The 13,374-nt window shown below is 35.6% G+C and overlaps 1 protein-coding gene across 11 annotated transcripts in view; it reads right to left on the bottom strand.

The window, feature by feature from the left end:
- Positions 1-13,374, bottom strand: part of KIF21A (kinesin family member 21A) — a 155,422-nt gene that overhangs the window by 33,216 nt on the left and 108,832 nt on the right. For 8 of the 11 annotated variants that reach the window (XM_030822627.1, XM_030822623.1, XM_030822622.1 and 5 more), the window contains 8 exons: positions 10,323-10,430; positions 6,272-6,340; positions 5,953-6,167; positions 5,654-5,807; positions 5,271-5,465; positions 4,742-4,843; positions 3,799-3,964; positions 3,299-3,319 (listed from right to left, as the gene is read on the bottom strand). In XM_030822627.1, coding sequence (XP_030678487.1) covers positions 3,299-3,319; positions 3,799-3,964; positions 4,742-4,843; positions 5,271-5,465; positions 5,654-5,807; positions 5,953-6,167; positions 6,272-6,340; positions 10,323-10,430 — 1,030 coding nt within the window. The remainder of the gene's footprint in view (positions 1-3,298; positions 3,320-3,798; positions 3,965-4,741; positions 4,844-5,270; positions 5,466-5,653; positions 5,808-5,952; positions 6,168-6,271; positions 6,341-10,322; positions 10,431-13,374) is intronic. The other 3 variants (XM_003252305.3, XM_030822625.1, XM_030822621.1) reach the window with 1 other exon arrangement.

The following is a 13,374-nucleotide window of genomic DNA, read 5'->3' on the forward strand; positions in this document are numbered from 1 at the left end:
CTGTAGCAGACCAGTGAAAAGGGAGAAGAATTAAACATATAAAACTGTTAGGAAGTCAGTAAATAAAACAGCCACAGAAAGTAAACGACTTAAAATGCCAGCGAGCCCCTAACATAGGTGTAGGTTTTTTTAATGTATACATTTTATTATAAAAATCATTCAGTAAATCTAAAGACAAAATTATGAGCAACATATACATTAAAGAAAAATATATAGGGTTCATCCCCTTTTAATTTTTAATTTTATATAATACAGGTAGACTATGGCACCATTAGTCAATTGATTCATTTCTCTCCACAAATGTTCTCTTCCTTTCTCATTGTTTAGTAATACTTGGTACTATTACCTAAAATAGAATCATATCTAGGACTCACTCAAAGGGGTTTACTTTCTGAAGTGAAAAAAATGGTGATTTTGAAGGCAATATGTATCTCATTAGAGGGAGGCTCAAGGACTTGCTTCACAGAAAAGATAACTGAGTTCTAAGGTACTGAATTAGTCAGTAACATAGAAAATTATGTTATAAAGAAATGACAAACCTAGCCTCTGTTTCCCATGTGTTTTAATAGCAGGCTAAGATTTGCTAGTATTTTTCTTGCACAGTGTGATGAAATTAAATGTTAAACATCATGCAAGTGCTTCATAAATGCTCTTAACTCCTGCTTATGCCTGTATGCCTTAGTTAGAGAGAATGGTGTCTTGACAGAACCAGTCTGGCCAGAGCCCAGAGGATCCCACTCACATGGTCACCAACTCAGGCCCTCTTCAGGACCAAGTTTGGTCTGAAGCATTATGGTTATCTGGGCAGCAGGACACACCAACAACTCACTGTTGTACTCTCAACTCTGAGAACAAAACTCTAGCCCAAGGTTAGCTTCTTTTCTTATCACAGTAGCTTTAAAGCCAAAGACAAAACAAAATTCCCAAATACCCTAAAGTTAATATATTGTAAAGTTTCACAGTCTCACTTCACTGGAAGTTAATCAAACAGTTGGATTTTTAAAAGTCTTCCTTTAAAGTTATTCTTTTAAAAAGTTATATATATATAGTTTCTGTATACTAATTATATATTTAAAAATTTAACATTGCAGCCCCTGAGACCGCTGTCCTTAGAAAGGCCTGCTTGGAAAACTGGACTTTGGCTGACATCTGAAAACAGCTCTCAGAGCATCCCCAGTCAACTGTTAGCCAATAAAAGTGGCTCACTGTACACTAGAAACTTCATGCAAATAATATGGCTTATGCTGAACACTTGCTTTCCTTCTGGAAGTCTAGACTGACAGAAGGTACGTATGTCACCCTCCCCAGTAAAACCCTTGGGCACTGAGCGTCTACTGGACTTTTCTGGAAATAAACATTGCACAAATATTGCTGTGTTTTTTGTTCTGGAGAAAGAAAGTACTCTGTGTGATCTCTTATGGAGGGAGAGAGATACGAATGTCTGGACACAGATTCCTCCAGAGTCCATCTGTGTCTTTTCCCCTTATGAACATTGATATCACAAATCTTAGTCATGAATATAACCATATGCTAAGCCCTGTGAGTCTTCTAGCAAATCTCTGATGATAGTGATGACCTTGGGGATCACAACACAGATATAGAAAAATAAGGATGTTCTTTAAAGGCTACAAAAGTACAACCCTGTGAGCATGGGGCGCTGGCCCTGGCTCATCATCTAGCCTTCAGTTCCACCATTCCATGTCATGAACTTGCTGCTCTGGAGCATCAACCTGTTTGTAGGCCTCAGGCACACAAAAGTGTGGCTAAATTCCGATGCCTTAGCTTTTGCTGCCCCTCTGCCTGGAGCGACTCTCTGGCCCCAATTCAACCTTGTCTTTTTCCTGGCTAATTATTTTTCTTCACTTACGTTTTAGCTTAAATGTCATCTCCTCCAGAAAGCCTTCATTAACTCCTCCATTCATGTTAGGTGGTCCCACTCTGTGCTCCCATAACTCTACAGATCTCAGTCATTGCCTTCACTGCAATATATCATAATCTGTTCACAGTCTCTCCTCCTCAGTAGGGCACCAAGTCCATAAGGACAAGATCAGAATCTCACTCATCTTTGAATCCCAGCATCCAGCCCAATGATTGTGATAAAACTGGAGAACAACTAAATGATTTTTAAAGCAATGTACCTATGACTTTCTAGCTTCTGTGGGCTTAAATTTCATTGTTTTCTCATCTCATGCTTTTTATTTAGCTCCTTTCGTCTAGAGAGAGCCCCAGTCCCTAGAGCAAATTTCTGCCATGAGTCATAGGATACATTAGCTGAATGAGTTCCTACTCTCTGCTTCTGACCCTTCTTCAAGCTATAGAAAATTGAAATTTGTTTGAAAGTTGGAAAACAGTAACAGTGCTCATCAAATTAGCAATTTAATATTCTTCTGCACATAAAGACATCAAATAATTTATCTTTCGAGTTAAAAGACAGCATATATTACTATGAATTGAGCCACTAAGAAGAACAAAGAGAAGGAGGAGGAGAACAAGAAGGAGGAAAAAGAAGGAGGAGGAGAAAGACAAGAAGAGGAGGAGGAGAGAAAGAAGGAGGAAGAGAAAGAAGAGGAGGAGGCACAATAAATTAAAGTACAACAAAAAAAAGAAGAGGAGGAGGGAAAGAAGAGGAGGATGCACTGGGGAGGAGACGCAAGAGAGGGAGGGAGAGGAAGAGTGAGAGGGACAGAGGAAGGAGGAGGCAAAGAAACATGCTTGATAACACTTGGAATGGAAAAGTGCTAGTTATAATGCCAGGTACTTGAATAGCCTGACCAATATTGTTTCAACCTGTTCAGGTATAACCCTTTGGATAGTTTTCTTCAGTTTACAATATTTAAAAGTGTGTGCTTAAATTTACAAAAATAAAACAGGTATATATATATATATATATACCAAAGATATATACAGAAGAAAGTTATTTATGAGGTTAAAACCATAGATGCACGTTAATAGATATATTTAAAAATTTTAACAGAACGTATATATTATGTTTTTCTATAAGAAAGAGAAAGAACACAGGGGGTTTATGAAACTGGAGCCACAACTGGAACTCAAATAATAAAAGAGACAACTAACAAAAGCATACTTCTTTACACATCTAAGGATTTTAAAATCAGAAATGTTTAATAAAGATAAAAGACAGTGTGTTTGTGGGCATGGATACATTTCAAAAAAGATCATGCAAAAACCACTTGACCACCAATAAAAATCTTTAAAATAAGATGTACCACAATTAGTGTACATGAACAATTAGTAATTCATGCAGCTGTAGGATACACAGAAAGCTAAACATACTTACCTAATGGTACGCTATCTAGATCTGTGTAAATAACAGCAAAAAGGAAACAAAAAGCAATACTCCAATCAAAACAGATCCAATGTTAAAAACTCCCACATAAAACAAGATTATGTACCACTTACATGTAGAATAGATGCCATAGCAAACACTTATAAATTTATTTTTAAGGCAGTGAGATACGCAGAGCAAAGTAATGAAACTTGGTTAATATTTTAAGTAATTTAGATAAACAATACGAAAACTTGGTTTTCTTTGCCCATAAAAACTAATTGCTTAGTAAGGTTAAGTAAGCCATTTTAAGTTGGTAATCATTTCTTGGAATGACAATAATTACCTTGCCAAAATGTACACATGCAAATTTAAGAAAGAATAATTATTAAAAGCATGAGTAAATACAGCATCTATTCAGTCAAGCCATAGGGGAAAGGGATATACTATACCATGTTCAAAAAGCAAAGCTACCATGCAAATTCATTTAACTAAAATCGAGTGCAAATTACCTTGTAAAGCATGGCCTAGTAAAGCATCTAGCTCAGGATTTAATTCTGCCTTCTCTTTCAACATATGAAATAAGAGCTGGTTTTGGGTAGCACTGGTTATTTCTGTTTGTTTGAGTCGACCTTCCAGTACTTTAATTTGAGCCTCTTTCTGGGCAGCCTGAAGACCCTGAAACACAACAAAAAATTATCTTAGGTCATACGAAACAGGATTTACCACACAAAGATCTGTATCAAACAGCAAATGAATATGATATATGGGCTTTGACATCAGATAGACCTTGAGTCATCCCAGCTCCTCCAGTAACTGGCTTAGTGATCATGTACAAGTTCACCTGTCCAAGATGTTATCTTCTGGATTCTCAGTTTCCTCATATGCAAAATGAGATCAATAATAATTACCTCTTTGCACATTGTGAAAATTAAGTGAGATGGCATAAGAACAGAAAGACTCTAACAGTCCCAACATGGAAAAAAAAAAAGTGAGTCAGAAACCATTATCACCTTCAACATTTGGGCAGGGTTTTCTTATAGGTAACAAATTAGAGCACTTACATTCAAAATAAGAGAATGATTAAATTATTTTTTCTTTTCTGATTTGCTTTTGATCTGTAAAGAATCAATGTTAAATTAGTTATGATACCAAATTTGTTTGCATGCTGAGAAATTTTTTCTAATTTTTCCTTTGTTAAAGCAAAAGGGGAATTATTTCTTCTTTAAGTTGTTTATCTGCTCTAATAAACAAACATAATGGATGACATGCTAATGAAATTGATCTAAATATTTCTCACTCTTCCTGACTCTAAAGAAAGGTAAAAGAAATACTTTCCAATTATGAATAATCTTCTTCCTTATTACAAAGCAAAGGGTTACTACAGAAAGATAATAAAACTAAAATGAATTAGTCAAAACTTAGGTTTTCAGTAATAGTGTGGTTATATCTTACCTTATTGATGCCCATTGACAGGAAGTGATCTAGCAGGTATCGGGCTTCTGTAAGGGTGCAGGCATTAATGACTGCAGTAACATCCAACGTCTCACCTTCTTCCTGTATAAAATCAGTATAATATGATGACCATTACTTTGAGCTGAAAACAGAAGGCAACAGCCTATTGTTTCATATATTTATTTCCTAGTATTGGGTTAGCTAATGAGATGCTCAGATAAGTGCAATATATGATCATTACCCCAAGAAACATAGAGTTTAGTTGAAAAGATAAGACACATTTAAGCAGTTAAGAATTCAAGGTGGGATGTAAAGATGACCCATGTGTTATATAAACAACAAATGTTATCACACAATCAGCAGAGAAATCTGAAAAGCAAGCAGGAAGTGGCATACATGTAAAACCTAAGCATTAGATTAGACCAGGAAATAGAAAATACCTTCATGTAAAAACTGAAAGTGCTTTGAATGATAAACAATACAAAAGCACTTTTCATTAAACCATTACGCTTTTTTAAAAATTACAAACCTTTGCTTCTTCCATCTGCATTATGTTGGCTTGACAATCAGAAATACTGTCATTGATGTAATCTATATTAGCAGTCAGTGACTCCATCTCTTCATTGATATTAGCCACATTTTTATCTCCCTCTCCATTCTCCTTGACTATCTTCTCCCTTCTTTTTGAAAGTTTCTCTCGTCTTTTTGTGAGTTCCTCCCGTTGCTATTGAGATAGCAGGTTGGATTTTTAGAAATTATGCTCATTTATTTATATACAATACCATCAAACCGCCCCGCCCCCCCCCAAAAAAAAAAACTTGGTAAGTGTTAAATTTACCCAGGAAACAAAATTGGAAGAGTAAAATTAACAGTCAGCTAAGGGGGAGCATATCTACTCTCTATTTTCCACACCTTGAGGAGTCTATTCATATCCGCCTCCATGTTGGAAATGGTCATCTTCTGCATGATGATGTCTGTGACCCTGCGCTCAAGGAGCTGCCACTTCATGCGAGCTGTCTTGGAAATAAACACTCGGCCAGTCAATCCTTTCCTCTGATATTTTTTCCTATAATCATATAAAACAGACAAGCATAATTACTTATGCACTTATTTGATTGTGCACTGCCAAATAATGAGCCATTTCTTCATTTAAGTATAACATTCAGTATTAACGGCCAAGATTACATCAGCAGGAACAGAATTATGTAGACCTGGTTCCATTTGTTGCTGGCGTTGGTAAGGCCTGGACTCTCGCCACAGGAATTCTCATTTTCTGCTGGGCTCCTGTCCTTGACGCATCTGTTTCGACAGCAGCTGCACTGGAACCCGTGTCCTGAGCAGGGGCATCAGATGAACTCAGCTTCCGAGTAACTTTCCCAGCCACTTTATCTGACATGGGTCTTACTTGCCGACGAAGAGCTGTAACCTGAAATTGCAGCAAAGGTTGACTCATTCTCTTAGTCTATAGAAATACATCATTTATCTCAAAGTCAGAATGTTTCTTCCAAATGGTCAGCTTGCTTACTGTACCTCTTCAGTTTTGCGACGTAGAACCACTTCTTGGTTTCTTTTTTGGGCTTCCAGAAGTCTAAGTTGATGCTATAAAATAATATTAAATAAGTGGAAATAGTAAAGTGAAAGATACAATATTTCCTATTCCTATATGAATATATTTCCCCATACCCCTGGGAACTATGAGTTCTTAGCAGAATCTGAGTCAACAACCTTGTATGTATTATTACAGGTACAGCGATTTCATTCCAACAAACACAAGTAAATACAGATATACCCCATCCCTTTTTGAAAAAATGAAAGGTTATCTCTGTGTTACATACTTTAATTTGATACATTTGGTGCTTACTATGTGCAGTACTTTTCTAAATGCTTTACAAATGTTATCTTATTTAATTTTGTTAGATATTTTGTTTTAGTTGCTGTTTGAGGCACAAACAGGAAGAAACAAAGCTTAGAATATTTTCAATAGCGTCATCTTACAATATATACAATAATTATAAACTCTTGTAGACACAGGAGGAATATATATTAATTTGATTAGTACTTACAATAACTATGGATCTTATGGTGGATAAAGTAAATGGACAATAAAACATGTCTGCATTGACTATTAATTTGTTTCTAGGTACTCTCAAAATAAAGATGACTAATTAGGATTACTTCAAGCCATTCTACAGGCATATAATTTAAGAAAAAATTTTGGACTTAAAAAGAACTCAGAGGCCAGGAGCAGTGGCTCATGCCTGTAATCGCAGCACTTTGGGAGGCCGAAGTGGGAGAATCACTTCAGGTCAGGAGTTGGAGACCAGCCTGGCCAACATGGCATAACCCTGTCTCTGCTAAAAATACAAAATTAGCCAGGCATGGTGGCACGTGCCTCCAATCTCAGCTACTCGGGAGGCTGAGGTGGGAGAATCGCTTGAACCCAGGAGGCAGAGGCTGCAGTGAGCCAAGACTGTGCCACTGCACACCAGCCTGGAGGGCAGAGTGAGACTCCATCTCAAAAAAAAACGAATGAACGAACGAACGAAAGAAAGAAAGAAAGAAAGAAAGAAAGAAAGAGGAGGGAGGGAGGGAGGGAGGGAAGGAGGAAGGAAGGAAGGAAGGAAGGAAGGAAGGAAGGAAGGAAGGAAGGAAGGAAGGAAGGAAGAGAGAGAGAGAAAGAAAGAAAGAAAGAAAGAAAGAAAGAAAGAAAGAAAAAAGGAAAAAAGAAAGAACTTAGGTCTTAATTCCAGTTCTATCATTTATTCAATTCTGTGATCTTGGACAAAGTTTAAGAATGACAGTTCACTACAAACTTCCTTTCTAGTACTTAAATTCTGTTATTTAACAAATAATCACTCGTGTTTTGCATTCAAATTCAAACAGATCATTCATTTTATGTTTATATATATTTCTGTCTCATCAGATGGGAATTCCTTGAGAAAATGACTTTATCTTATCACAGCCATATCTTAATTGCCTATCACAATGACTGATATAAAAGCAAAATTAATATGTTTTTTAAATTAATGAATTATCAAAAACTAAAATTATCATATAGTTTGAAACTTGTTACATTAAATTTCTTCCTATTAAAAACCAAATCTCAAGCTCATTCATATTTGTATATGGTATGTAAATGTCACCCTGAACTTTCTAAGGGTTCAAAGATGAATATGACAAGGAACAATTTTAAAAGGAGGTCAATATGTACACAAGGCAACAAATAAAAGGGAGAAGGAGTATGAATGTTAGCTTTATATGTGATTAGCCAGCATTGTGTCTTTATAATAGAATATAGGCATCATATGTTATGGAAAAGATTCAAAGAGTTCATCCCAGGAGTTCAATATTGATCTCCCTATATCTTATATGAATTAGTAATAAAGAAATAGGTAGCATACACTGTAAAGAAATTATTCCCGTTGTCCAAAGGTTTTCATTAAATATAAAATAAACAGCCAAAAAATGGAAAGAACCCAAACGTCTATCAACTGATGAATGGACAAACAAAACGTATTCTATCTATATAACCATAAAAAAAGAATGAAGTGCTGATACATGTTATAACATGGCTGAACCTTGAAACTATCATGTTAAATAAAAGAGGCCAGACACAGCTGGGTGCAGTGGCTCACACCTGTAATCCTAGCTCTTTGGGAGGCTGAGGCGGGGTGGATCACTTGAGGTCAGGAGTTCAACACCAGCCTGGCCAACATGGTGAAAACCCCTCTCTACTAAAAATACAAAAATTAGCCAGGTGTGGTGGTGCATGCCTGTAGTCCCAGCTGCTCAGGAGGCTGAGGCAGGAGAATGGCTTGAACCTGGGAGGCGGAGGTTAGAGTGAGCCAAGATCACGCATTGCACTCCAGCCTGGGCGACAAAGTAAGACTCTGTCTCAAAAAAAAACAAAAAAACAAAAAAAAAGCAAGACACAAAAGACCACATCTGGTATGATTCCATTTATATGCAATGTCCACAGAGACAAAATGTAGATTAGTGGCTGCCAGAGGCCGGGGCAATGGTGAGTGACTACCAATGAGTATAGTGTATCTAGACCTGGAGTAATGAAAATTTTCTGTAATTAGATATGGTGATCATTGCACACTTTTGTGAATATACTAAAAACATGAATTGTACACTTTAAAAGGTAAATTTTAGGATATGTGAATTATATCCCAACTTTTAAAACAATAACAAAAAAAAGAATAGGCAATATGTTAGAATGTGCTTCTACTTGATTTCAGTAGGATCAGATCGATAAAAACACAATTTTAAATGCCCAGGAATTAACTGTGACAAATACACTGATTATTAAAATACACTGACATAGTAGGAGAAAAAAAGAAATAAACATAACCAAAATAGGGGAGTCATCTGGACAAAATATCCACTATCCACTTTTCTACCTCACTACCCTCTTTTCTCTATCCCCTTTCCTCTTTACATCCCAAAATAGATTTCCATTTTCTAAAATATGCCTTATGCTCATATTTTTCCAGGGAGGATTTAGGAAAAGTTGAGCAAGTAAAAAGGAATAATGGCAGAAACCTAACCAATAATAAGGGAAAAAGTGATGGCCTCTTCTTTTTCAAAGAGGGAGTCTTGCTGTGTTGTTGTTCAGGCTAGTCTAGAACTCCTGGGCTCAAGCAATCCTCCCGCCTCAGTCTCTCAAAGTGCTGGCTTAGATTATAAGCATGAGCCACTGCACCCAGCTTCTTTTAAGAAAAAAAAAATCCTAACCATAATTTTTCACCTAAAAGAAATAATCATATTGCCAAAATTTTGGAAAGAAGAAGAAAAAAATCAACCATAACTTATAACCCTAACACAACTACAATTAGCACGTTGAGATGTATCCTTTGAATTTTCCCTCATTGAAATCAAGCATACATTTATATGTAAAATGACCATGCTTTACACTTAATGCATGGTCATTTTTCAGATAAGTGTACAGTTTCAAAATATAAATGGAATGTACCATAATTTCTTTAACCATTCCTCCTACTGTCAGGGATCTTGGTTGTTTTTACTTTTTTCACAATGACAAAGAATCCTAAAGTGAAGATTTTGATGCATAGTATTTTTACTTATTTTAGATTATTTTCTTCATCTAAATTCATGGAAGTAGAATCTTGAGTCAAAGGATACAAAAATTTTGATAGTCCTTATAAAAGCCTCTTCTAATAAGGGCTGGTTGTTACTCTAGGATTATTTATAAGTACCTCTAGTGATAAAACATTCTTCAAAACCATCCTAAACTTGCTATCTTATATAATACTGCAACTAGTTCCTTGGTCATCCTAGGGATAACCAGTCATTCTTGCCATTTACTTCTATGTCATCATCAGGAAAATAGGCCTCAAATAAAATATATAATATTACAGTGTTTTTTATGAACTCTTATACTGAATTACCATAATCCACATACTGTAATAAATGACATTTTATAAAATGTATGCTTATCTATTGTCCTTAACCTGCAATTAGTAGTTACGGTTACCAGAAATTTTTCCTCCATTTATTAAACAATCTTTTTCAATGTACAATTTTCTTACGTAACTGAGAGTTAAAACCCACTTACATCTCTTTTACGTTGATCCTTTTTCAACTGAGCAATCTCTCTGTTTCTTCTAGACTCAGTCAGTCTGGCTTTCTCTTGTTCTTCTTTCATTTGTTTCATTAGGCGAACCTAATCAATTAGGTATATACATCTGTTGAAATTACTCTGCCACAACATTCTTTAAATCAACCACATATATGGAAGTAAGTTCTTAGAATTCTGAATACTTAACATGGAAACATGCAGTTTTGCTGCACATTTAAAATGGGCAATTCTTATTTCTGTGGGATTCATATATTTCTATTTCTAATACATTTTTATTAAATTGCTTAGTATTCTATGCTTTTTGTATTCAATATTCAGTTGTTCTGCAACTTGAAAACTTGATGCTTAGCTTACTATCAGTAGCTGTGTGACCTTGACCGAATTACTTTACTTCTCTAGGCTTTGGTTTGCTCATCTATAAAATGGAAATAATATTTCCACAGCATTGGATTTTTGTGAGAATTCAACCAGTTAACACCCACACGGCGTTTTAGCAGTAACTGGCACTTGAATTCTCAACAACTTAATAAGCACTTAATAATTTTAGCGCTGTTGTTATCAGCAACTACACAACATAATAATCAAATGACTATGTGCCTCCTAACAACATTTACCTCAACAATGAACCACATTTAAGACAGTGGTTTCATAAGATTATAGTGGAGCTAAAAAATTCCTATTGCCTAGTGATGTAATAATGTCATAACATCACATTACAAAGCACTACACCCGTTTGCAGTAGTGCTGGTATAAACAACCCTACTGTGCTGCTAGTCATACTAAGTATAGTCCACACAATTATGTATAGTCCATAATACCTGATAAGGATAATAAATGACTATGTATTGGTTTATGTATTTACTATACTATACTTTTTATAGATATTTTAGACTTATGAAAAAAAGTTAACTATAAAGCAGCCTCAGGCAAGCCCTTGAGAAGATATTTAAGAAGAAGGCATTGTTATCATAGGAGATGACAGCTCCATGTGTGTTCATGCTCTGGAAGGCCTTCCAGTGGGACAAGATGGGGAGGTGAAGACGGTGATATTGATGATCCTCACTCTGCATAGGCCTAGGCTATCGTGCATGTTTGTGTTTTAGTTTTAACAAAAAAGTTTAAAAAGTAAAAAATATAAAAATTTAAAATAGATAAAAGCTTACAGAATGATGATATAAAGAAAAAATATTTTTGTATGGCTATACAGTGCATTTGTGTTTTAAAATATGTGATATTTCAAAAGAGTCAAAAAGTTTTTTTAACTTAAAATATTTATAAAGTAAAAAAATTACAGTAAGCCAAGGTTAATTTATCACTGAAGAGAGTTTTTAAAATAAATTTAGTGTAGCTTAAGCGTGTACAGTAGTGATAAAATCCACAGCAGTGTATAGCTATGTCCTAGGACTTCATGTTCGTTTACCATTCACTCACTGACTCACACAGAGCAACTTATAGTCCTGCAAACTCCCTTCATGGTAAGTGCATATCTTACAGGCATACCTTGGAGACCTTGCAGGTTTGGTTCCAGAGCACCGCAAAAAGGTGAATATCACATTAAAGCAAGTCACACAAATTTATTGGGTTTCCCGGTGCATATAAAGTTATGTTTATACTATACAGTAGTCTATTAGGTGCGCAATAGCATCATGTCTAAAAAAATAATGTGCATGCCTTAATCAAAAAACTTAATTGTTAAAAAAAAATGCTGACAGAGACATGAAGTGAGCAAATGCTGTTGGAAAAATAGTGCCAACAGACATCCTCAAGGCAGGGTTGCCACCAACATTCAATTTGTAAAAAATGCACTATCTGCAAAGGGCAATAAAGCAAATCACAGTAAAATCAGGAATGCCTGTAAAAGTGTACAATTTTTGGCTGGCACAGTGGCTCATGCTTTTAATCCCAGCACTTCGGGATGTCGAGGTAAGTGGATCAGCTGAGGTCAGGAGTTTGAGACCAGCCTGACCAATATGGTGAAACCCTGTCTCTACTAAAAATACAAAAATTAGCTGGGCATGGTGGTGTGCACCTGTAGTCCCAGCTACTGGGGAGGCTGAGAAAGGAGAACTGCTTGAACCTGGGAGGCGGGCAACAAAGCGAGACTCCCTCTCGAAAAAAAAAAAGTGTACCATTTTTTATCTTTTATACTGTATTTTTTACAATACCTTTTCTATGTTTAGATACACAAATATTTAGCATTGTGTTAAAATTGCCTAGAGTATTCAGCATAGTAACATGCTGTACAGGTTTGTAGCCTAGGAGCAACAGGCTGTACCACATAGCCTAGATGTGTAGTAGGCCATACCATCGTGGTTGTATAAGTACACTCCATGATGTTTGCACAATAATGAAATCACCTAAAAATGCATTTCTCAGAATGTACCATCATTAAGTGACGCATGATTACACTTTCTAAATCACTTCCATATTTGCTATTTTATTGCTATTTTAAGAAAACTACACTGACTTTCATGAAAGATTTAAAGAATAATTAATCCCACAACAAAAACAGATAACAGATCAGGATTTGCACACTCTCTTTGGACAGGGGAAGAAAATTAGTGCTTTTCTAAGTATAGGAATGATAAACACTAAATTTAAGACAGTTATTAGCTATTGGAGAATGGGGAATATGATCAGGAAAAGATAAACAGAAGGCTTACTGTATATCTGTAATGCTTAATATTTTAAACTAGACTGTGGATACAGTGTTTGTTATGTTATTATCTATGCTTTCTTGCATATTTGAAATATTTTATACTTTTGTTAAGCTTGCATAAGAGTTTTAAGAGAAGAAATATCTATCAATGTCTAAGAAGCCCTGATGAGCACATGATTTTCAGCTACTCTGAAGAAAGGCTTTGATGAGGAATGACTATCAGAAACAACTTCTAATTGCCAAAGGAAAGTACATCATTTGTAAGACTGGGTTACCTTTATCGAATATGGAAAGAACCACAATAGTTGTTTATTTTTTTGTCCCAAATGACAAAATCATACTGAACATCAAACGTTAATGGAAAAAATA

Source organism: Nomascus leucogenys, chromosome 11, assembly GCF_006542625.1.
Source record: "Nomascus leucogenys isolate Asia chromosome 11, Asia_NLE_v1, whole genome shotgun sequence".
NCBI classification, from domain to species: domain Eukaryota; kingdom Metazoa; phylum Chordata; class Mammalia; order Primates; family Hylobatidae; genus Nomascus; species Nomascus leucogenys.